Source organism: Nematolebias whitei, chromosome 20, assembly GCF_014905685.2.
Source record: "Nematolebias whitei isolate Nwh7 chromosome 20, NemWhi1, whole genome shotgun sequence".
In the NCBI taxonomy this organism is placed as follows: domain Eukaryota; kingdom Metazoa; phylum Chordata; class Actinopteri; order Cyprinodontiformes; family Rivulidae; genus Nematolebias; species Nematolebias whitei.
The window spans coordinates 36,766,106-36,791,013 of record NC_056517.1 but is presented as its reverse complement, the minus strand read 5'-3'; the positions used below and the strand labels follow the sequence as shown (position 1 = coordinate 36,791,013).

Below are 24,908 nucleotides of genomic sequence, written 5' to 3'. Positions count from 1 at the left end.
ACACAGACACACACACACACACACACACACACACACACACACACACACACACACACACACACACACACACACAGGCACACACGAACACTTAATTATGCAATTAGTGACATCCCTGTGCCGCACTGCTTTGGTTTCCACAGTAACACTCCCAGGCACTGATGTCATCAACACAAGACACAAAGAAGGAGAGACCGCAGTGGAGGGAAGGTGAGGCAGTTGTGAGCTCATGTCTGAAACAACGAGGGAAGGAGACAAAGAGGGACATGTGGGAGTGGGACAAATATATAGGAGTAGAAGACGAGACAAACGTAAAGAAATGGGGGAAAAGCCATGAATTTTTAGTACTTTACTTTTTTCCAAGAAACTACTATTTATCATTTCAGACAACAAGAAGTCTCGCTTTAATTATGTTTCTGCAATCAGTGAGAGTGAAACATATATCCTGCTCTTGGTAAGCAATCAATCAGTTTAAAGGATTGGCCATTTTCCGAACGTAGTTCCGCGTTTTCTTTCATGCATTTCAACCAGAAGAGAGGTGCTTCACCTCCTAACACAAAAGGCATCGTCCTGATTGAACCAGATGCACACCAGAACAAGTACCTGCACATTTGCATGAAAAAGACAGTCTTGAGCCACTTTCTTGAGAGCTCCGTTTGACGTTGGAGGTTAATTACCAGAGCCCCGACGTAGGAAGTCTGCCAGCAAATCTGGTGTTTAGATGCTGACTGGGAATGTTTCAAGCTACATTTCGTTTGTGTGCGTCTTCGCTAGAATATAGGGTCAGTCTTGCAACAGCTCTTCATGCAAGAGCATTTCTGTAAATCATTAAAATATTGTAATTCCCATAATTCAATGTCATATCAGGAGTTCTTGTTGAGCCAAACGCTTTCATACGTATAATCCAGAGGTCAAAAGTAGATTAAGCAAATCACTTTGTACCAAACAACAAAAAAGTGGTAAATGGACTGCACTTATATAGCACCTTTCTATCTTATCAAGACACCCAAAGCACTTTACACTAAAACCTGTGCCCTCATTTATCCATTCATACAGCACTCCACTAGATCTCTACAAAGACTAGCCAGTGCTTTAGATCATTGTCATACACCGATGGGACACACATCTGAGGCAATGAAGGGTTCAGTGTCTTGCCCAGGGACACTTCAGCATGTGACTGCTGGTAGAATCAAACCCCCACCTGTCCCATGGGAGGACAACTGCTCTAACCACTCAGCCACAGCTGCCCAAAAAGCATTTATTTATTAAATGTCCTTAATTAGGGCAGCACGGTGGCGCAACTGGTAGAGCTGCTGCCTCTCAGCGAGCAGGTCCCTGGTTCAAACCCCGGTCCAGGGGCCTTTCTGGGTGGAGTTTGCATGTTCTCTCCGTGCATGCGTGGGTTTTCTCTGGGTACTCCAGTTTCCCCCCACAGACCAAAAACATGCATGTTAGGCTGATTGGTAACTCTAAATTGTCCCTAGGTGTGAGTGAGAGAGTGAATGGTTGTTTGTCTCGTTTGTCTCTATGTGTCCCTGTGATGGACTTGCGACCCGTCCAGGGTGTACCCCGCCCCTCGCACAGTGATTGCTGGACATGGGCACCAGCGACCCCCGTGACCCAAAATGGAATAAGCGGGTAAAGAAAATGGATGGATGGATGGATGTCCTTAATTAATAGAAATTGCATTAATTAACACTTAAGGTCTCACTGAACTGCAACAATTAGAGATTGGCCTTCTATGTGAAGCTACCCCAACGTTTATGATTTGATCTACTGGAGTACACTTTTAAAATAATAGGCTAATGTGGACTGTTTGTAAAATATTTACTATTTATTACTATTAATATTTACTATTTATTATCCGTGTGGTATTCAGACCTGTACATTCAGGGCTGTCATAAAATTAATATGTTTAAAATATAATAAATATAAAAAATAAATCAGAAAAGTTGTTGCAGATCCATCCATCCATCCACCCATCCATCCATCCATCCATCCATCCATCCATCCATCCATCCATCCATCAATCCATCCATCCATCCATCCATCCATCCATCCATCCATCCATCCAACCACCCACCCACCCACCCACCCACCCATCCATCCATCCATCCATCCATCCATCCATCCATCCATCCATCATATTCTGTTTGTTCTGAATTCGGGTCTTGGGGACATCATCTTGATCAGGGAGGTCCAGACATCTCTTTCCACAGCCACCTCTTCCAGCTCTTCTGGGAGGACTCCAAGGTGTTCCTAGGCCAACTGAGACACAGTCTCTCCAGCATGTCCTGGGTCTTCCTCGGGGTCTCCTCCCAGTCAGACATGCCTCAAAAACCTCCCCAGGAAGGCGCTCAGGCAGCATCCTTACCAAATGCCCGAACCTCCTCAACTGACTCCTTTCGATGTGGAGGAGCAGCAGTTCTACTCTGAGTCTCTCCCGGACAACTGAACTTCTCACCTTATCTCTAAGGGAGGGTCCAATCCTGTAGAGGAAAGATTTCAACCTCCTGTATCCACAATCTCATTATTTCAGTCTCTACCCAGAGTTCATGACCATAGGTGATGGTAGGAACATAGACCGACCAATAAACAAAGTGTTGCCTTACAGCTCAGCTCCCTCTTCACCACAACGGACCGGTACAGAGTCCACAACACTGCAGATGCTGCACCAATCTGTATGGCGATCTCAATCTCACAATCTCGCACTCTATTCTGCCCTCACTCATGAACAAAACCCCGATACTCAACTCCTCCACTTGAGGCAGAACCTCACCCTCGACCCGAAGAGAGTAATCCACACTTTTCCATCTGAGGACCACGGCCTCAGATTTGGAGGTGCTGATTCTCAACCGAGCCGCATCACACTTGGCTGTGAACCACTCTGGTGAGAGCTGAAGATGATGCCATGATGACGACTGGTCTGTTACAGACCATTATTCTGAAAAAACAGCTCCTCAAAACATGGTCAAACAACTTGTCGGTTGTAAATTCTTTTTTCCAATAAGACAAATTCATTACAGCTTCTGGAATAATATATAAAAAAAAAATGTTTTCACAAATTTGGTTTGGATTTGGTTACAAATCCAACCAAGCATCCCATAATAAGATTGTACAGGATTTTTCCCTCAAAAAAAAAAAAAAAATATATATATACATTTATATTTATATACAGTGCCTTTTTGGCTTTCGAGTTCTGTCCCTAATTCATGTGTTGAATTAGCATCTGTAAGTAAAACGGGGAAGAATTGCAAAGACAGAGAGCGAGGCGATGAATAGGACTCATCTCGTCACACAGCCATGGAGTTTATTATGCACATCAAAAACCATAAAAGAGGTGAAATCAGGAGCGAGACAAAACATTGACAGATGAGAAGCACAATTTGCAAAGACATCAATATGGCACAAAATCACATTACTGAGGGATTAGCATGTAAGCATACGTATGCAGTTAGGTCTCTGCTGTCAGTGTTTGCTCGCTCATCTTTTCCCTCCTCCATCACGCTAGATTCTCCTGTCTGACTTGGCCTCTCTCAGCTTTCTCCTTTTTATACTTTTGCTTGTCTCGCTGCCTCTCAATCATGGAGTGCTTTCTAGGGGATTTGACACAAAGGTTGCAGTGTGTGAAAGATGATCCTCATCTCCCTCAGATGAGCTCTCATGCAAACTAAAATTCTCCCATGGCGACGTTGCCGAACTCACCAGCACTAACAGCTTACGACACACTCTTGCCTGAGTTTGAAGGGACAAATGTTTGATTTATTTTACAGAGAGGAAGATTTTCTTCAGATTAGTCGTGCAAAATCATCAATTTATCGGTTAAAACTTTCATCCTGCAAAGATTAAAGACAAATTGCTTCCTCTTTGGGGGTTAACTGACTCAAATAGTGTTTGAGTCCAAGTTTAAAGCTATAGTGCAGATAAAAAAAAGCCTGCAAGATGGGCCGAATGGGGTCTGCTGCTCCCAAGTGTCTGAACTCTGCCTCTTTTCTGTCGACACGTATGAGATGAGACCTTGCCGAGAGCAAAGGCTCAGCGCTGACTGATCCTGCTCACTTTTCTCTTTTTCCTCTGCATTTTCAAGACTTTCCTTTTATCCTTGTCGAGCTGAGTCACATTGACAAAAACAGCCACTTCCTACATAAAAAAAAAAAACATTTGGTAGTTTTAAAAAAGGCAAAATGAAACTTGAAACTTTAAATTGTGGATTTTAAGTTTAGCTGTCTGACATTTCGTTTAATCCTCTGTAAATTTATTATTTTTCAGTGTTAGTGTGCTCAATAGGTTTTAATATAAATCCTAAAACTGAAGCAAACAACTGTCTAAAACAGAGACATAGCGGTACAGTATAGTTATGCCCTTGAACACAAATGTTCTCCCTTACTGTTCATTATGTATTCTTTTCATTATAGTAAAATCCTAAATGAATTTATTTTAGACTGTGTCAAGTTTGAAGTTTTAATTATGTAAATAAACCACTTATTTGGTTATTAACTCTCCTGCAACAAAACAGATCTGTCTCGTCAAAAAAGTAAGTTTATTTGAAATGGAAAAATGTTTTCTTCTTTCTGGCTTCATGCTTTTGCAGGTTTGAAGCAGCAAAAATCATTTTTAGGTGATTGCATCATCCGACATTCACACTATTGTTTTCCGTTTATAGTTTCCTGTAAAAAACAAACAACTGAACTACTTCCACATACTTTGTTCTGTTGAGATACTTTTATAAAGAGGTCTGAACACCTTGTAACATGTGTTAACGCTAACCGTTCAAAGTTATGTAATAAATGTGCACAGACCTCAATCAAAAGAGTAATGTGAGTTCTTAGCAATGTTCTGATCCCCCTCATTCAAATAAAAGCACAAAACTCTGGTCAGTTTTCATTCAACCTGTATTTAAACAGGTTAGTCCCACTGAGCCACGAAGACTCGTTTACAAGAGATACCTGGAAAATGTTAAAAATAGTTAAAATCACAATTCCGTAACTTTTATTTTCAGTTTGTATAATGACAATATGGCAAATATATGAAATATGAATGAATAACCAGATAGTGATATTTCAAAAGGGTACCAGTAAATAATATGAAATGGCTTAAAGCTTTGGGAAGAGGTATTATTCAATTTGGACCACATTAAAATTTAGTTAAACTTTATCTCAGATTTGTGAACTAAATTATTTCTAAGAAACATCATTGGCACTGAGATATTCTTTTCCATCAGAAGATGTTTTATCCTACCGGAGAGCTGTCCATCTCATTACTACAATGATACGATAAATGGTATTTGTCGTTCCAGAAAGTGATGGGCTCTTCCAGAACTTCATCCGGCCAGACAGTACCATTGCTCCAGGGTGCCTGAGCAAGTTAAGGACTTCTCTCCATTTCTATGTTGACTGACTTCGGGCAACTTCTCCCCAACTGTCTTCTCATGTCAGCATTACCTGACACTATGAAGATACCATGCCTCTCGATTTAACCAATCACTGAAGCTCACCAAGGTGTAAACAAGCTGCATAAATTAATTTTAAACATATAACCCTTCTCTCAAAGTTTCAGAGGGAAACAATAGCTTTTGTTTAAATGATAACACCTTGTTTTTGGATAAACCTACGCTCTTAACAAATGAAAGTTTGGGTCCTGACACAACGCACACAACAGGTGTTCTGTTTGAAGCTCTGTGCAAATGGTGGGTCACTTCCTGGTTGTCATGGCAACCAAAGACCTGGGTGATGTGGCAAAGTTCAATTGTTATAGATTTATCTTTAGAGACACAAATCTGTCTTCTCAGGAAGGAGGTTTAGTGAGAAAAGGGTGTTTAATTACCATACAGCTTGGGGCCTGTATCAGGAAGGAGTCACACAGAAAGGGGGTCATCATACAGTCTCTTGTCTCTGAAGACGGTTCGTCTTCTGAGGGACATTAGACACTACAGTTCTATTTTAATTATTCAAATATCAAATGATATGGATCAGACAGAATTCAAGTGCTGTGACTTTTAATACTTGTTACTAGTATACATTTTGATTTATTTAACTTTATTTAAACAATAATTGATTGGAAATACTAAGATCTCTTCAGATTTTACAAAAATCAATTGTTCACTGAAATCATCTTTACTAATCTTGCTCTATGCTTGTCTTTATTTTTACCTTTTTTGCTTTTAGTGTCTTGCAAATGTTTGCTTTTAGTTATGGTTTTGCAACATTTAGCTTTTAGCTACTGCCCTGCTATTTTCTAGTTCTTAGCTACTGTCTATTAATTTGAGCACTTGGTTAATATTGGCTTTAATTTAAGCTTTCATGTAGATTTAGCTATCTTTAGCTTCTGAGCTGTTTGTTTGAACGTGAACTCTTTAGTCAACAAGTCCCTTTTCAGCAAATTTCAGCAGTCATTCAGCATTCTGCAGAAAATGTCATTCCTCTAGTTTGGATATACGATCTATAAAGATGACTGTTTGTGTCATTATGTTAACAGCTCAGCTGCTCAGACTGTTCTTAGAGAAGCTGGAACACCATAACTGCACTGGATTGGTGGGATAATCATCAATAGAAATGTCCAAAGAATGGAGCAGAGCTCGCCGCAGTGTTAACAGCATAATGCCTTAGCTTTAATAATTAGAGAGGATCAAAGTAAGTCTCTGCACTGACACTTGGACAATTGCACAAAGTGAATTTCAACTAAAAGCAGCTTGAAATGAGGATATGCTATCTTCTGCAGTATATGGTCAAACAGAGTTTCACACACTTTTTATAATCTAAAATACAACGGCTAAGTTCAAGGTAATTTCTAAGTGCTGTAAAAATGGTAAATAAATGCTGACTCGTGTTTTGCATTGCTTCTCAAACCACTCTGCACACAAGATTCACATGCTAACTTGCAAATAGAGAAGCAAAGCTACAGTTTGACTGAAAATGTTAAATAAGTTTGAACTTTACTTATGTCAATTTGCAAGTAACTAGATCATTCAGGTGGTTCCTGTTTTGAAGTGTCATCCTCATCTTTGTTTTGCAAGGTGGCTGATGGCAAACATGAACTAAAACATCAATTCCATGTAGCTATTAACAAAAAAAGGTTTGTGTTGTTAAAACAATCATGCAAAACATATTTTCGTTGAAGCGTTCAGGAAAAAAGTATTCTGATGTACATTTAAACTTATAGTCAATCCAATTCAAGCTGACTGCCACAGCTCATCTGCTACAGCAACACATAAAAGGCTATAAACTAGTCAGTTTTGCAGATATCATTCACAACTCATGTTTTAAGTGTGACCTCTCAGTATTGCATGCAGGTGTGACCAAAACTGCAATATGCATTCATTTAAAGAATGCTAGGTCTTTAAAGTTAACAACGCAGAAGTCAATGCCTTGAACAACAGAAAACATTTTGGAAAACACATTTTGTCCAACATTGCTTTCAAATTACGCAAATTAACGTAATACATTCAGCAATTGAAGATGCGAAAAAAAAAAACCAATAAAAGATCAAGGATCACTGAAAACTAGTGAAGCTTCTGTGCAACTAATTATTCTTGAATCTGTTGCTGTCTCTCATCCAGACCATAGTAGGGGGGCGTGTTAAGCTTTGGCGGCATGATTCCTTCTTGTTCCGCACGAAGAAGCAACAACAACTCGCTGCAAAGCTGCGATACGTTTCGGAAGCCTCCAGCGTGAAACGGAGGGTGCCAAGGTTGCTATAGAAACCACAGAACCCACCAAGATGCTGTGATGATCAGAGATATTGGCAATATAAGGCAAGGTGTTTCACACGCACAGAATCATTTGTGCGTGTGTGTGCAGTCAGATGTTTTTGGGTTCGGCTGACCTGCTAACGCATCCGAAGCTGCAACGAGGCGACGGCAGCAGAGAAAAAGGAAGCCTCTCATACGTAAACACACTTGTAGACACAAACCGAATGCACACACAAAATGTATGAGTCAAGTTGGCTAATGATCTCCAATCCTCAGATGTGTTGATTCTAGCAGACTGACTGGGGTTCACTCATTACCAGCATTTCAAAGACCAATGGAAGCCTTTGATCTGCTGCTTTCTCTCCACTCTCTTCAGCTTTCCTCTCCCAGTAACTCACAGTATTCCCTAAACTCACAGCTGGCACTGCACCGTTGGTAATATTCTCATTCTCTCACACACCACCAAACACATTTAGCTCCATCTAAACCAATAAGAGTGATATCAGCATGCCCTAATCAACTGATATTACAAATAAAACAAAAAAAGAAACAAAAGTGATAGAAAAAAAGTGTTAGTGTTAAAAGTGTGGGAATTCAGATCCCCCATTTACACCGGTTTTTCTAATTATGGTTTGGTCTGAATGTTTTTTTTGCAGCCATACATCTGCACACTTTATTTTAGCCATTTATAAATCAAAGTATTCAGCTCAGTAAGGAATACAGTAGTCGCTCACTACGTTGCGGTTCGTTTATCGCGGACTCGCTCTGTCACGGTTTGTTTAAGTACAGTACTGTACATAACATTTTCCAAAACCAAAAAAAAAGGCGCTGTCATTTTGTAGTTTTCTTTCATTAAGCCTTCACTGTTTTGCCAGTCTAAAGAACGACATCACCCAAAAGCCATCAGTTCACTTCCCAGAAGTCAACGCTGCTTCCAACTACTGCTTGCTGCAAACGGAGGGAAAGTTTTGCAACCAAAGTCAGAAGTAACAATAAGAACTGGCAGGAGGAAAGAAATAATTCTCAAGATGAACTCATCCTTCACGTATCTTCACTGCTGAGTAGCTGGGCTGCAGTTGATCTGGACTCAGTGTGACCCGGATCCTGGGAGCTGCAGGTGACAGACGGCTGCAGGGTTCAGCCTGGTTCTGGTTGCGGAGTGCTGGTCCAGACCGGGCCAGAGGTGGTGGATTAAATCCGGGGCAGCTTTGCACCTGGAGCAGCAGCCATGCTGCACCGGGAGTTTTTTCATTTATGGGGTTGTACAGAACAGAGCCGCTCCCGTTCTGCAGAGCCCTTGTACATAAAAATTTGTAGCTCCTGTACATATAAGTACTGTATGTTGTTAAAATTAGTAGGTTTAAGAGTTTAGAGGATTGATTTGTGGGCTTCATTACTGCAGGATAGGTCTACAGAAACGAACCATCGTAATAAAACAGAGATGGACAAGAACCAGAGCTGTTGCTGTTCTGCAGAGCTAGTAAGTAAAATTTAGGAACATATGTTGTTAAAATGACGTAGGTTTAAGATTTTAGAACATTCCAAGAGTGTGGGAAGGGTTTCTAAAGCCTTAATACAAAGTTTATTGTACTTGAACTTGAACTACTGTATCTCTAGTTTGTGGTTTTTCTCTTATCGCGGGGCTACAGGTATGGATCCCCCATGCTTAATGAGGGACTACTGTAAATTGCAATGAGATCTGCTTTTTGGAAATTTTATGTCCATGATAATTAACTTTAAAAAAAGGTTTTCTTAGAAACACTTATATTTTTAGTTATTTGAAAACTATTGTTCTTTTGGAAATCTGCTTAATTAAACTGTCTATTTTTGTCTTTTTTACGATCCTTTAAGCGTTGAGCTACAGTTTTTATCAATTTAAGCTTTAAACTGTGGTTTTGCTCTTTTTTGCTTTTAGCTATGGCTTTGACAATGTTAGCTTCTAGCTACAGTTTTATAAAATTAAGTTGTTAGCCACTTCCGTAATTGTAGCTTTCAGTTGCGGTTTTGCTACTTTTAGCTTCTTGTTACTATTTGGCTAAAGTTTGCCTTTAGCTAGCTATTGGAACAGGTCCCTCTTGTAAATGAGTCCTTGTGGCTCAATGAGACCAGCCTGCATAAATAAAGATTGACTGAATAGTTTTCCAAACTGTAGCCTTTTGCCATTTTTTTTTTAAATTATAGTTTTAAGTTACGTTTTAGCTAATTTTACCTGCAGTCTTGCTAACATATACTTTAAAACACATTTCAAATTTTAGATTTTAGCTACAGTTTGGCAATTTTTAGCATATTAAATCAAATTTGGCTTTTCCTACAAATTCCTGCAAATTACTTTAGTGCTCAACATTTACTCTGCATTTTCACTGAAAATGTTAATTTCTGTATTTTCCACAGCAATATCACTGATGCAGCATCTTAATAAAAAGCTGTAAAAACAATCCAGATGTGGATCACTACTCACCAATGAGCTCCTTGTTCCTGATGTCCAGCGCCATGTTTCTGAGAGCGGTGGCGACGGCACACACCACTTTGTCGTTGTCTATCCTCAGTAACTCCACCAGAATAGGAAGGCCTTTGTCTTTACGGACAGCAGCCCGGATGTACACCGACCACTGACATGGAGAACAGGGAAGACGACGTTAACAGAGCTTCACCATCAACTAAACACTGAAATTAAGCTAAAATGTTATGTGGTAGTAGCTGAAAGGAATGCTAGAAACTGAATCTTTAGGGGCCAAAGAACTTTAAAATCAAATGGCTATGGAAGTATAGGTATTTCCGTGTCTAACCTCAAATAATTCTGACATTGTTTTTTACTTTCAAAGTCTGTGTTGGATTTAGTTGTGCAAACATGAAAACAGTTAAATAAAACTATGCATTATCCTCTGAGGAAATAATTCATCCTTAGATAAAACCATTTGTCTAAGCCAAGATTTTAAAGTGCAGAGTGTGTCGGCACTGGAAGTGGTTCTCAAAGCACAGAGAGGGGAGCATGCCTGGAGAAATGCATGCACACAAGGACACTGTCAGTTTATGCATGCAGCGTGACACCAACATAGAAAATGTGATATCCTGAAGACCACCTGCTCTCTCCCTCTGCCTCTTCCATTGATTTTTCTAGAGCCCTTCTCTTCCATCTCTCTCTCACACTCCCGCTCTCTTTGTCCACACTGCTATCAATGAAAACACTTACCTAATCACAATCAGTTACAAGCACATTGCACACACACATATCTGCAGGACTGATGAAGCTGACTCTCAAACACAATCCATAGCCGTCACCCCCTTTTGTGTCCAAATTTTCTGGTACAACAAAACCTCTGAAAGAGGTTATTTCTTTTACGCCATACGAATGACAAAAAAAACTAACCATTTGTCCCATTTACACCAGCCTTGTTGTTTGAAAGGATTTTAACACTTTCGTTCTTTGCTTTTTACCTTCTTGTAAACCTCCCTCAAGGCAAACCATAAAAGAACATAAAAAAAAAAAAAAAAACCTGCCTCCACGGTCCTCTGACAGCACCGAGACCACAAGAGTCACACATCATCACTGTCTGGCTGCTTCCATTAGTCACCTGACCCACTCTACTCCCTGCTGATTTGAGTTTTTGGAGCATTTGAAATACAATTGCATTGATCTACAACAACATCATTTACTGTATGGCATAAAAAAACACAATGGGAATCTACAAATCACCAGGTTGTCGCAGTCAGCAAAGCTAATGCAACTCATTTATGCTCAGCAGAATCGACTCAAATTAAGAAAAATAAATAAATAAATAAACATGACAGTGTGATATGGAATAAGGAATACTGTCATTACTCTTGACCTCTTTGAAACAGTCTGACGACCATTTGCCTGCTGTGAAAATAAGCTTATTCATGACAAAAAACATCTATTTCGAATTTACTTCCAATAGTTCCTCCTTACTGGTTCATTATTTTAGACATTGTTTTAACAAACAGGAGAAAAATAGAAAAATCATATTAATGCAAAAATGCACTGAATGTTGAAGATAAAACTGATGTGTTGTTTTAGATTATTATTTTAGAGAGTCTAATGGTCTAATAATTGCTCATTGGTGTAAGATTTAACACAAACATTATTTCATTTAGCTAACTGAAGAGTACAATGTAACTGAGTTACACAGTCGTGTTCTATGTTTATCAGGGCGTCAGGGTGAGTCAGCATCCTGGCCTCAGGGACATGACTGTATGGTAATTAAAACCCCTTTTTTCTAATCTACTTCCTTTCCTGGGCAAGCCAGACAAAATTACTCCTCACATGATCTACCTCCTTCAAAGCTTATCAGCTCTCGTACCTGTGTCAGACCGTCAAGCACCTCTGTAATCTGCATTCAACGGAGGACAGAACTTTGTCATACCCCCAGGACAACAAGAGGCGTGTGATCACCATGGCAATGATGGGAGTTGGCCAGTGTGCCAGAGCTTCAGACAGAGCCCTCGTTGTTTACAATTATTGTGTGAAAAACACAAATGTTACATTTGTGAAGATTTTTTTTTTTTTAAACAAGGTATTACTGGGTAAACAAAGCAGTCATTGTTTTTACCTCTAACTTTTCAGGAGAGGAGTGATAATCAAAATTAATTTATGCAACTTAGTTTACACCCACTGCTGGTAAACTGTGTTGATTGGATACAATTTGCATAGGCTCATTGCATATATCTCACCTTGTAAATAAACACTGTAAACCGATTCAGAGTCTTGGTCTCTGTTCTTATTGGTAATCATATCTGCGTATAGCCACAATCGTCCCAAAAAGTAAAAGGAAGGTAGACAGTTTGGGAAAGAAGTTGAAGTTTGTGGTTACCTTCCAGCTGCCTGCAGCCAGGTTCTGCAGGGCCCCGGCTGCCCCTTCAAGGGTGTCAGGGTTTGAGCATTCAGAGAGCAGGGTGAGGTAGGGCTTGACGATGGTGGGGTGCCACAACATCTGAACCCCTTTGGGAGGCTCTGCTGTGTCTGGAAAGGGGCTCACTCCATCCCACTGTAAAAGAGGAGAGATTTTTTAATGCAAAAACACATTTATAAAGACGTAGTTGAATGAACTTTGACAGGGTTTTGCTTAGAAATCTTATTACCCTCTTATTACAGAATTTTCAATAATTCCGTTGGAAACCAAATTTGATGTTTAAGTTGTATCCTGCTTATGCTTCTATTAGCAATTTAGACCAGAAATATGTTGGTCAGACTCAATAATGTGACAAGATGAGACTGATGGACTCAGGTCTTCTACCAGAGGCCTGGGAGCTTGAGGGTTCTGCTCAGTATCTTGGCTGTTCCTAGGACTGTGCTCTTCTGGACAGAGATCTCCGAGGTTGTTCCTGGGATCTGTTGGAGCCGCTCTTCCAGTTTGGGATCAGGGCACTGAGTGCTCCGATGACCAGTTTGACTCGCCACAACTTCTTTATGAATTTCTTTAAGCCCTTGGTATTTCTCCAGCTTCTCATGCTCCTTCCTGATGATACAGTCACTTGGGATTGCTACATTACTTACCAGATGCAGTTGACAACAGTTGATAGTCACAGGGAACGATAATTGTTTATGGCAGCAATCTCTTTCACTGTATAACTTTGGAGTTCAAGAAGTCTCAGACTAAACGCATTTGGTTGTTGAATCACAACGTTCTGGGGAAGATGAGCCTTGTTGTTCATCACCTTCAGCAGCTTGCACTGCATTTTTATGTTCTCAATAAGTTAAAGTGGATCGGAGAGAATCATTTTGTTCAGTTTATCTTTATTTGACAAAAGAATATTGTCATATTACACTGTGGTTGACAATGTGACAGCCTGTTAGGAGGCGGCGGGGGGGTTTGTATTGATGGTGCATTCTTAGTGCTCAGTCTCTGCTCCAAAAATATAACAATGTGACATTTTGACTTCAGCTTTGGACAGTTAAAGTTAATGGAGTTGCTTCATCCACCTTTATTTGTGTTGATGGGTAGGGGAGAATGATGAAACATTATAAGAGGTCAGAAAGGGTAAATGAAGAAAGAAAGACACATGAAGATTGGACTAAAATTTTGTTTTCCTCCCAGTTGAGCCACACACATGCTTGTAAGTTCACCATCACTTGTTTCACTACAGTGGAGAGTCTTTGGTCCTTTGGTGATATTTTTACATCTCTTACGAGAGAAACAAAAATTTTCATTTTGCATTACCTTTCATTGATATTTTTGTCTTTTATGCCCTTTTTTCTTTCCTATCCTTTCTCCTCCTTTCCCAGATCTGTCTATCTTTTACTTCCATCTCTTTCTCTCCAACTTTTGTTTTTTCATCTCCCTGTTGCCCCTCTCAGTTTTGTTGTACCGATTTTCCTCCTCCCTCATGTCTCAAGGTAAACTAGACTACACGGTGCCTTCAGAGAGCTGCTGTGGAGTGCCTGAGTCGACTTTTTAAAAATCTAAATACATAGACCCTCAGATCGTACAAATCAAAGACCTTCTATAGTACGAAGTGCAGAGGCAGGGTAAGAAAAAACATCAAATACATCCAACTGTGTTCTGTACTGCAGATTTAATACACACTAAATAATAATGATGTTGGATTTGTCTGCCTGAAATTCTGAAAATGCTCCCTAAAAATGTAAGATCCTTTATCTTATAGCCACTCAACTTGCTAATATATGGTTTATGACAATATGCATTCCTTCAAGCAATTGTAGAACTTTAATTATCTTTTATGACAATTATATATCTTGTGACCTGTCCAGGGTGTACCCCCCTCTTGCACATGGCTGGATATGGGGACTACTGACCCCTGGGACCTGAAAAGGAAGAAGCAGGCAAAAGATAATGGCTGGAGGGATAATTATATATTTTTTACTACTTTAAAACATACAGCAGATGTATTCTTCTTCTTTCGACTGGTCCCTTCGTCAGCGGTCGCCACAGCGAACTAAGTCGCACGAAGACTGCAGATGTATTAATTGCGCCAAATGTCTGCTAACGTTTTCATAAACCTCTAAGACTGTATCAGAAAACCAGAAATCCAGTGCAGTAAAACATGTTTTGGTAGTTCATGGCTTTGTTATTTATCTCTAAAGTTCAATACATAATTAAAGACCAATATACAGTTCATGTCTCTCAACTTATTTTTAATTATTTTTTTTATCTTGCTTGTTTGTTTTTTTAGAAGACTCAGGTGGAGGCTTCAACGATCACCAGGATCAAAGACTACCTGACAAACAGACCACCGTTTCTAAGACTGAAGGGTTGCGTGTATAATCAGGTGGTCAGTAGCTCAGGAGCACCACAGGGGACTGTACTCTCACTATTCCTTTTCACTCTGTACACCTCAGATTTCCAGCATAAAACAGACTCCTGTCATCTGCAGAAATATTCTGATGACTCTGCAGTGGTCAGGTGTATCAGAGATGGACAAGAAGCTGAGTACAGGGAACTGGTGGACCGCTTTGTGGCATCTTGAATGTGAACAAAACAAAAGGAGATGATTGTAGATTTCAGGAGAAACAGTCAAACACTATCTCCATCATGGGAGAAGAAGTGGAGGTGGTGGAGAAGTATAAATATCTTGAGGTTCACCCGGACAACAGACTGGACTGGAAATGCAACAGTGAAGCGTCTACAAGAAGGGACAGAGCAGACTGTACTTCTTGAGGAAGCTGAAGTCCTTCAACGTTTGCAGCAAGATGCTGCATATCTTCTAAGTCTGTTGTAGAGAGCGCTGTCTCTTCTGCCATCATCTGCTGGAGGAGCAGCACCAGAGCAAGTGACTTAAAAAGATCAACAAGCTCATAAGGAAGGCTGGCTCAGTTCTGGGGACTCCTCTAGAACCTTTGGAGATGATTGTACAAAACAGGATTCGTCATAAAATCAAGAACATTATAGACAACCCTTAGCATCCTCTTCATCAGACTGTCATACAACAACAGTCTTCAATCAGAGGCTTCTTCAAATCCACTGTAAGACAGACCGCTACAAGAGATGCTTCCTGCCCACAGCCATCAGCATCTAGAACAACTCTTTAATGAAATCAGGATGATGAGTTACAGCAACATTTAATTTCCCTTTGGGATTTATAAAGTATTTTTGAATCAAATTTACATATTGCTTCAGTCTTTATCTCAAATTAAATCCAGTCTCATGGCACTGATTGTTCAGGTTAGGCCTCCTGCTGTGTGCCTGTCAGTAACACTCAGTGCTTCCTTTTGGTAAACTGTAACCCCGAGTTCTGCCCAGGAGAAAGTTGTCTCCATGAATAACAGAGTACCCCTGGATGTGTCACAACAAGAATCTAAAAGTTTACATTGAATGAAACCTGATACACAACTCATCAACTAACACTGGCAGCCATTTTGATATGAGACACGTTAAATCTGGGTTCTGTTGCTTATTTTATTGTTTGTAACTTGTGAAGGTATATATTTTTATGAGACAAAGCAACAGTCGAGTTAATGAGCTGCAGTCCCTTGTTCTTGTTTTGAAAGCAACCAAAAATACACAATTGCTAGTTTGTATTGAGTTGGCAAAAAAGGAAACCACAAATGACATATTATATGCACATCAACAAATTATCATATGGTTGTATAAACTCTGTATAAGATGTACAAGGTGTTCCAGGTTGCAGGAACAAAGTAAGAAAAGCCATTTTTGCAGAGTTCAGTCCACACTGAGGGGACGCTGCAGGTAATGATGTCTTGAGAGCGCACGCTGTAGCTGCACTGATGACGTGACATGCAGGAGGAGATACATGAAGGCAGCAAAGCAAGGAGTGATTTATACGTGAAAATGTACCAGTGAGAGAGTCTGTGTGAAGTTAATGATGACCAGTTGACCAGTGAATACAGAATGCAGGGATGGGTACGGTAGTTACAGCCAGTTATGAATCAGCGTGTCAACATCTGCAAGGTTCTTGCAGGAGCGTTCATATAAATAATGTCACCATAGTCAATGGAGGGAAAGAAAGTAGCAGCTACAAAGTACTTCCTAGCATTCAGAGTGAAGCAAGATCCATCCATCCATTATCTTTTACCCGCTTCTTCCATGTTGGGGTCGCTGGTGCCCATGTCCAGCAATCACTGTGCGAGAGACGAGGTACACCCTGGACAGGTTACAAGTCCATCACAGGGACATAGAGACAAACGAGACAAACAACCATTCACTCTCTCATCACACCTAGAGACAATTTAGAGTTACCAATCAGCCTAACATGCATGTTTTTGGTCTGCGGGAGGAAACGAGTACACAGAGAAAACCCACGCATGCACGGAGAGAACATGCAAACTCCACCCAGAAAGGCCCCTGGACCGGGATTTGAACCAAGGACCTGCTCACTGAGGGGCAGCAGCTCTACCAGTTGTGCCATCATGCTGCCCCAATCTATTTCTGAAAAAGAAACTCAATTTTAATTTCAGTTTCTTTATCAAGTTTTTGACATGAGGCTTAAAAGAGAGATGTGCATCGCCCAAGATTCCCAAGTATTTGTAAGAATCCACAAACTCAATAGGAACACATGAGATAGGAGGAAGGACTGCTGGTACCAACTTTCTGTTTGAAAACAACATCCCTTTGGTTTTATCACCAGTTTGAGATGGAACAAGTCTGACCGAATGATGTCGAATGCAGACAGTAAAGGCTGGAAAACCTTAACAGCTGTTTTAGCTCGACAATAAACAACTATCATCGGCATAGAAATGCAAACATGCATCAGGACTGTTCTGACCTACATTACTTATGCATATTGTAAAGAGAATGGGTCCTAAGCCTGAGCCTTGTGGTACACCATTATTAACAGTTAAATAACTGGAAGAAGTACCATTGTGTTGAGCACACTGCTTTTGGCCTGAAAAATAATATGCCATAATACGTCATTGAGTCGCCTTCAGTGGGTGCATAAAAATGAGTCCTGCAGTGTTTCCCAGCTTAAAGTTCTCATACGTTTTCAACAAAGTGTTGGACGAAAAAAGGATGATGTGTTTTTAACTGAGAATATAAATGATCTGGATGAGCAAAACATTTTTTAAACTTGAACAAATTAAAATCTCAAAAAGAAAAAGCTACAAAGAAAGATAAATAAAGCGAAAACAGAATTTTGTTCATGTAAGTGTTGTGTGTCTAAAATGAGCTAAACAGATCAACAATTTTGCATTACGAGATGTGTGGACGCAAAGAAATAAAAAAAAAGGACAAAATTGAAATTTGACGTTAATGAGTTTTGAATAAAAAAATGTTTAATTATGTAAAATGTAATTAAAAACTTGGGATAACTGGCATGAATTATATTAAAACCCCATCTCTTTTATCCTCAGCCTGACGGGTACAGTGTGATCTGTGATGTTCATTTCTGCTTTATATTATTCACCACACATCTCTGTTGAACACGATGCTTCCTCAGTTAATCACAACATGTTCCTGCTTCATCATAAAAAGCTACTTTTCATTTTTTGCACCCATGTGTTAAAATCTGAACCCAGTTCTTCTTCGGTTTCTTCAAATTATTATTATTTTATTAAATCTGCTTTAGCATACTTGCCCTACTTTGTCTTCTTTACGCTCATATAGGTACCATTTAGTCAGGTTTAGCATTTAGCATACCAATCCTGCTTTAGCTTTTGCACACTTTTGCAGCCGAATTGTTGTGGGACCACCCTATTAGAGGGCTCATCATCTGTTCATCACTGAAACGTTAAAATATCTCGATCATTTTGCAGTCTTCATGAGTTTAGCTTGAGAAATGAGGCCTAATTAGTTATTTTTGTCCTAAACATGACTCAATTTATTAGTTAATCAAACACTTCCAGGTCTTATTTTCTTATTATCGTTGTTCTTACCTGGTCGGAGCCCTTCTTTTTCTTTTTCTTCTTCCCCCAGCAGCCGGAGCTCTCGCCCTCGCAGCCGTTGGCATCACAGAGCAGCCCGTCCAGCTCCTCCAAACCACCTTGTTGGCCGTGGGACGTCTCAGCGGCCAGTCTGTACGACAAGTTCCTCAGAATACAAACACAGTTCTCTACCGTCTGGAGACGGAGCAAGTCGAGGAGGTGCAGTGAGGCGGGAGGTGGTGGCAAGAAAGAAACGGAGACATAAATAAAAAGTGAGAATCACGCAACGGAAAACTGTCTTTGATGTAATTTAATAAAAAACGTAGAGGGAGCTCACGCTTTCATTCTGATTTTTACGATTACTAACATACATGAGCAAGACAAAGAGACTATCAGAAGCAAAACAAAAGCAAAACTATAATCTCCGAAATATGTTTTTGCATTTTGTTTGCACTAACTTTGAAATAAGATTAGAAAAAAAAAAAAACCTCAAGTAAATGAGGAAAAATGATAAACTCAATATATCATCTCACACCTCATTTAACATTCAGTTTAAAGGCGAACCCGGCAGCCGCAGAGCCAGTGTGTCTCTGCACACGAGCAAACCATGTCCTACAATGTTTGTTGTTTATTCACAAACGTGGAGGCATCCGAGTCGCCGGAGTGGAAATGATCAAAGACAAATCATCAATCTTCTCTCAGTCTGACCGTTAGCTTACACAAAGACGACTAAGGAGTGTAATTGAACAGCCTCGAGAGACGCAACAAAGAAAACAATGTCTCACTCCGCTGAGCTGCAGTCATGAATGAAATTCTATTCACATTCTATTACAGAACAACGTCGGAGAAGTTCTGTTTGATTCGTAATTTACCGTGGCATTTCATATTTTCGATCTGTTGTTTCACATTTACTCTGAACTCTTACGATCGTGGTTAAGAAACCGAAGAGACTTTTGTTTGTATGTTACATAAGGTCAAAGGTCGGGGTCAGCTGACCTACAGCTGAATACTTTCTATGGGTGTACAAGCAATTCTGTTGGTATTATTTCTATACAACTCCAGGTTCTCAGATTCTGCTGACCCCGCTCTAAGACTTACATTAGGTGACGTTAATGGGTAAACGTCTACTAAAGTAATAGCTGCTATTAATACAAGCTGGTATAATTGGCAACGGCTTGCAAATGTTTGCATTAAGCTGTATGTTGAACAGGTCTTTTGAGTCTTTCACCATCACTTTTAATTAGGGTTTCTCTTAAGTGAATGGAGTCTTGGCAGAGTTTTGTGACCGTAGACAAAGGTAGTTTAAACCTTTTAAATGTTCCAGCGAGTAATTGCATTTGTGCACTTTCCAACTGCGTAGAAGTAAACTATAGAAATGTTTTCCAGACTTTCCCTTATAGGACAACCTTAAATGACCTGTCTGGTGTAAAGTGCAGGGGAAAGTATGCGATATGCTTTAACTTTGTCCATTTTGTTACGAGGGTAAATTTACAGTGGAGCTGATGTGGTCGAGACGCAGCGTTTTCCTCCAACTTTTCAGTTCTTTTAAAATGTGAAACTGTCATCTGATTACAAAGGAGCACTTTTATTATGTGGCCGATGCTTGAAAAATAGCATTTTAAATCCATTTTAAAAGATGTTTTAAGTTGGTGTACAACTGAATCCACAAATAGTCCAACAAAAATTACACGTTTTATCCATTACTCACGGGAGCTGGCTAAAATTAAACACGATGACAGTAAGGAAGAGCCTTCTGTTCTCAGCTCCACTGGTTCACCTGCAAAAATCATCTTATTTTGAAAGAGCCCGATCAAAAAGGCCACATTGAAGCTGGGCTTTATAACGTTTCTTATAAAAGCTTGTTTATTTATTTTAATAACCATAAAAGTACATTACACATGAATAAAATCATGCAGATGCTGTTCAAATTTAGTTGCATTTTAAAATAAAAATATCAGGCAGAAAAAAAGCACGTCTTTATCCTCAGATTTAAAATTATTTGATAATCTAAAGGTGCGACGATGAGGATCAATTAAATTGTGAATAATAAACACAAAACTGATTGTGACACATATTTCTAGTTATAGCTGTCCCATATGTTTTAACTTTTTCTTTGAGAGACAAATATATAAAAAATGTTGTTCAATATGGTGAATTAGATGTTAATTTTTCAGTTTATATTTCCAGTTTATTGAACATTATGAACCACATTAAATAGATTTATTTACTTTTTAATAATACCCCACTTGTTTTGTAGTTGGTGTTTTTTTACATTTTCTTAACTTCTGAACATATTGTATTAAAATACCATAAATTTCAAATACCCCTTTTAAAAAGTTGTACAAATAGTTTGTCATTGCAGTAATGCTGCCGTCAGTGGCATGCATAAAAACACACCAGAACAGCCTCTGTGTGCAGATAACAAGCCTAAAGATACTTATTTCTCTTAGACAGGAGTCTGCAGTGTGTAGAATAGTTATATTTTGTTTCAGTTTAAAAAAATGACATATCAAATTTTCATTTAGCGTCATATTTTGCTACTTCACCTCATTCCATTTTAAATAAGCTTTGCCCAGAAAAAAAGATAAACATTCTGAATCGTCTAATTTTTTAATGAATCTCTGAAACTTTTTTTTTATTTTAATGTTATTATTTTATTTAGCATTTCCAGATTCCATATAGGAACTAGACCTGTTATGTGTTGAGAACATCTAAATTATATGTTCAGCTGCCAGGACGGGGAGAATGTTTAGTTTTGCTTGTATGGCCTCAATTCGCAACAGAAAGTTATCTCTTGAGAGAAATCACAAGTTAAATGTGTCAGTGAAAACTTAGTTTGACTTGCAAATAGCACGACAGGCTTTTACTTAAACATTTACCAACATTTCAGCTTTCTGCAATATGAATTTACATTTTAAAAGATCTATATTTTAGCACAGTTCCAAGTAAAAACCCAGAGAAGCAGAACGTTTGAGGAAAGATGCAGACGTGTGAAGCGAAAGGCAGACATAATTCAAACTGAACTCATAGATAATGTGGATCTCCACTGCAGCCCGGACCATTTGGTGGTTCAGCCGCCAATCAGTCTTAGTTACCGAGGCAACGGCATTCCTCTGGCAACGGCAGTCAAACCGCTGTGAGGTGAGGATGGTTAAATGGTGATTAAGGATGGGCTGTTTTAAAAGGCTGGGAGACAGGGAGACCTTGAGAATCAGTCATCTATGATAGATTTTTTATTTAATATTTAGTGCACACACATTCAGTGCACACCAACATAGAAAAATGCACAGTAAACACAAAATCATTCCACTTTGATCCCAAGAAATGGTTCAATTCAGAAACTCTTTATTTGCTTTTATAAAAAAGGTCAAATGTACTTTGAAGGAATGCATATCCCCCGCTGCATTGTATGTCAGTTTTAATCCTCCTGCTGCCCTTGGGTCAAAATGACCCATAAGGCCTTAATTTTAAGACTTAGTCATGTTGAACTTATATTACCGTATTTTTTGGACTATAAAGGTGCACTTAAAATCCTTTAATTTTCTCCCCAAAAAAATCGACAGTGAGCCTTATAATCCTGTGCGCCTTATCTATTTTTTCATTCATTCAACCTTTAAACAGATAAACCATTAAATCATAAATTCTGATTGTGCTTACTGACCTCAAACTGATTTTATGTGGTACACAGTGCTCAAAAATCTGTTAAAATGAACTTGTTTCGCTTAATGCGCCCTATAATCTGGCGTGCCTTATAGTCCGAAAAATATGGTTCTCCAAACAATCTATCTATTATTAACTTTTTCAAGTTTCAATAAAATTCATCCAATAAACTTTACCAATTTCTTGCCTCCTTTCATTTGGTAAAATGATTTCTTTTCTTCAGTGTGTTTGTTGTAAAAGGAAACAGTAGAGTCATTTTGCTCCAGTTTAAAAATACAAAGACAATATGTTCAGAGTGACTCTGCTGCAGACCTTGCTGTCGATCTCTGTGCTGCCCAGAGAAGTCTGGATAACGTAGAGCAGAGCGTCTGTAAGGCCATCACACTCACGCATCCGCCGTCTCGCCTCTTCACCTGCTGAGCTTACATTCCTGCACAACACATAAAATAAACACACACATGAAATCTGATTGAGTAAGGGTTACCAGTTAGAAAACAAATAAAGTAAAGGGAAAAAAAAGTGGCCAACAGCTTTCCGTAAACTAAATCTAAAAAGGTATGCAGCATTTTGTCTCAGCTTTGAGGGCTTCAGTTCATCATACCTGACTTATGCTGCTTTATTCACAATTAATCTAAACTGTACACTAAAATATATCCATTCAAAAAAAAATTTTTTTTTCATCAATAGCAGCCTTGCTATTATAACGCACAGACGTAATGGACTGAATTTTGACTAAAGTCGAGATGTAAGTGGGCGGCGTTGGGTCAGATATGTTTGGGTTTTTGTAAAGTGGTGCCGATTAAAACAGATACTCTCAGTACCAGACGGTGACTCATTGGTCTGTCAGACATAAAAAAAACTGCAGAGTGAAACATGAGTTAAATATTACATGGCTTAATCTCTTAAAACACAATTTATTCATAACAAAACTATCACCAAGACATGCAACCATAAAAATTGATTTTCAGAACCTTGACCTTAAACCACTAAATCCTGAAGGGGCAAGTGGACTCCAAATAACCAACTGACAATAATATGCCCATAAATATATTGCCAAGGGTAAATACAGTGCAGTTTGTTCATCCATTCATTTTCTGAAGTTATACTGTGTTCAGGTCATAGAAGCAAAAGGTCCTTTACCCCCAACAACACTACACTCCTCCTGGGCTTATCATAAGGTGTTCCCAGGCCAGAGATAATGCAGGATTTTTCTAGCAAGCTTTGGGTCTGCAATGTCTCCTACCACTGGGTTCCACCAAGAAAACTTATAGGAGGAGGCATACTAATGAGATGCCTGGACCACATCAGCTGACTCCTTTCAATGGAAGGAGCAGCGTTTCTTCCACAAGCTCCCCCTCGATGATGGAGCTCCTCACCCTATCTCTAAACGTTAGCCTGGTCACTTCAGCCACTTGTATCCAGGATCTTGCTCTTCTGATCAGGACGCGTACCTTATAACATGGCTGGGGGTTGGAACATAGATGGACCAGTAAATCGAGTGTCAAATTTTGGCATAGCACCTTCTTCAACCTAACAGTCCAAGACAACACACTCATAACTGCAAGCAATGTTTCAATTCATTTATCCATCTGCTGCTCCAACCTCTCATCACTCATGAACAGAACTTCCAGAAATGTGAGCTCTCTGTCCACCCAGAGGGAGACTTTAGCCTTTTTCCGGTTGGCATCCAAAGCCTCAGACATAGAAAAGCAGACTCTGCTGCAAACTACCCCGGTGCACTCTGAAGATGCCTATAAAACCAAGTCATCTGCAAAAAGTAGAGATGTGACACTGAAGTTCCCTCCTTTCCACAAGTGCACCTTAATATCCTGTCCATGAACACCACGAACATTGTTGGAGACCAGGGGCAACAGTGACAGAGTCCAATCTGCATCAGAACCAAGCCTGACTTAGTGACAAGGATGCTGACACAACTGTTGCTTTGGTTACACAGTGCAGTTTGTATCCTTTATGCATCTATCATAATAGCTGATATGATTGTTGATTCAATGTTAAAAGTACAAACTCTCAGTGCTTCATGAAGCTACAAATGAATCATATAAATATGCAGTTACATATAACGCAAAGATAACCAAACAAGGAGTACAAGCAAAAAAAAGTGTTTGTGCACTGAATGTGACTGTCTATGAATCTTGTTGTAGACGGCCTTTAAGGAAATCAATGTTAAACCAGGTTGTAGAGTGAGCGTGGTTGTATAGAAGTGCCCAAGAGACAAATGACTCCATGCAGTCCTAAAACTTCATGGCCACAGCCACTTGATATACTCCCTCAGAAAGGTCGTATTTAGTAGAATCAATCCTCGTCAGTTCAGCTGAATAGTACCGATGGAAGAGGACGGCACCATTCTCTGAAATCAAGATAAATGGGCAGATGCCAAGCGTTCAGCTTTGTGTTTTATATTCCACATTGGTTGTTCTGGTGGCAATGCTGGGTGAGTACAAATCAAAATTTAAGGACTAGCATTAGCTGAAGAAATGCATGTCGCCTGCTGGCTTTCACGCCAGAGTATGGACTCCAATGAACTTATGTCAAGAATAAAAACTAAATAAAAAACACATACATGTACACACATGTAACCCCTCACCCCCCACATATATATACACATATATACATTAGGGATGACTCTCAGCTACTACTACTTTAGCAAACCTTAGCTCAGTATCTGTAAAATTGGCTGAAGTTATAGTAATTTTTTTAATTGACCAATGTAGATTAGCTCTGGCAGCCATCTTGAGTTGCACTGATTAC

At 39.4% G+C, this 24,908-nt stretch overlaps 1 protein-coding gene across 1 annotated transcript in view; it reads right to left on the bottom strand.

The window, feature by feature from the left end:
* Positions 1–24,908, bottom strand: part of ctnnd2a (catenin (cadherin-associated protein), delta 2a) — a 359,158-nt gene that overhangs the window by 49,535 nt on the left and 284,715 nt on the right. The window contains exons 16-19 of the mRNA XM_037694504.1: positions 22,452–22,569; positions 18,492–18,674; positions 12,514–12,687; positions 10,143–10,293 (exon numbers count right to left, since the gene is read on the bottom strand). Of these exons, the coding sequence (XP_037550432.1) occupies positions 10,143–10,293; positions 12,514–12,687; positions 18,492–18,674; positions 22,452–22,569 (626 nt within the window). The remainder of the gene's footprint in view (positions 1–10,142; positions 10,294–12,513; positions 12,688–18,491; positions 18,675–22,451; positions 22,570–24,908) is intronic.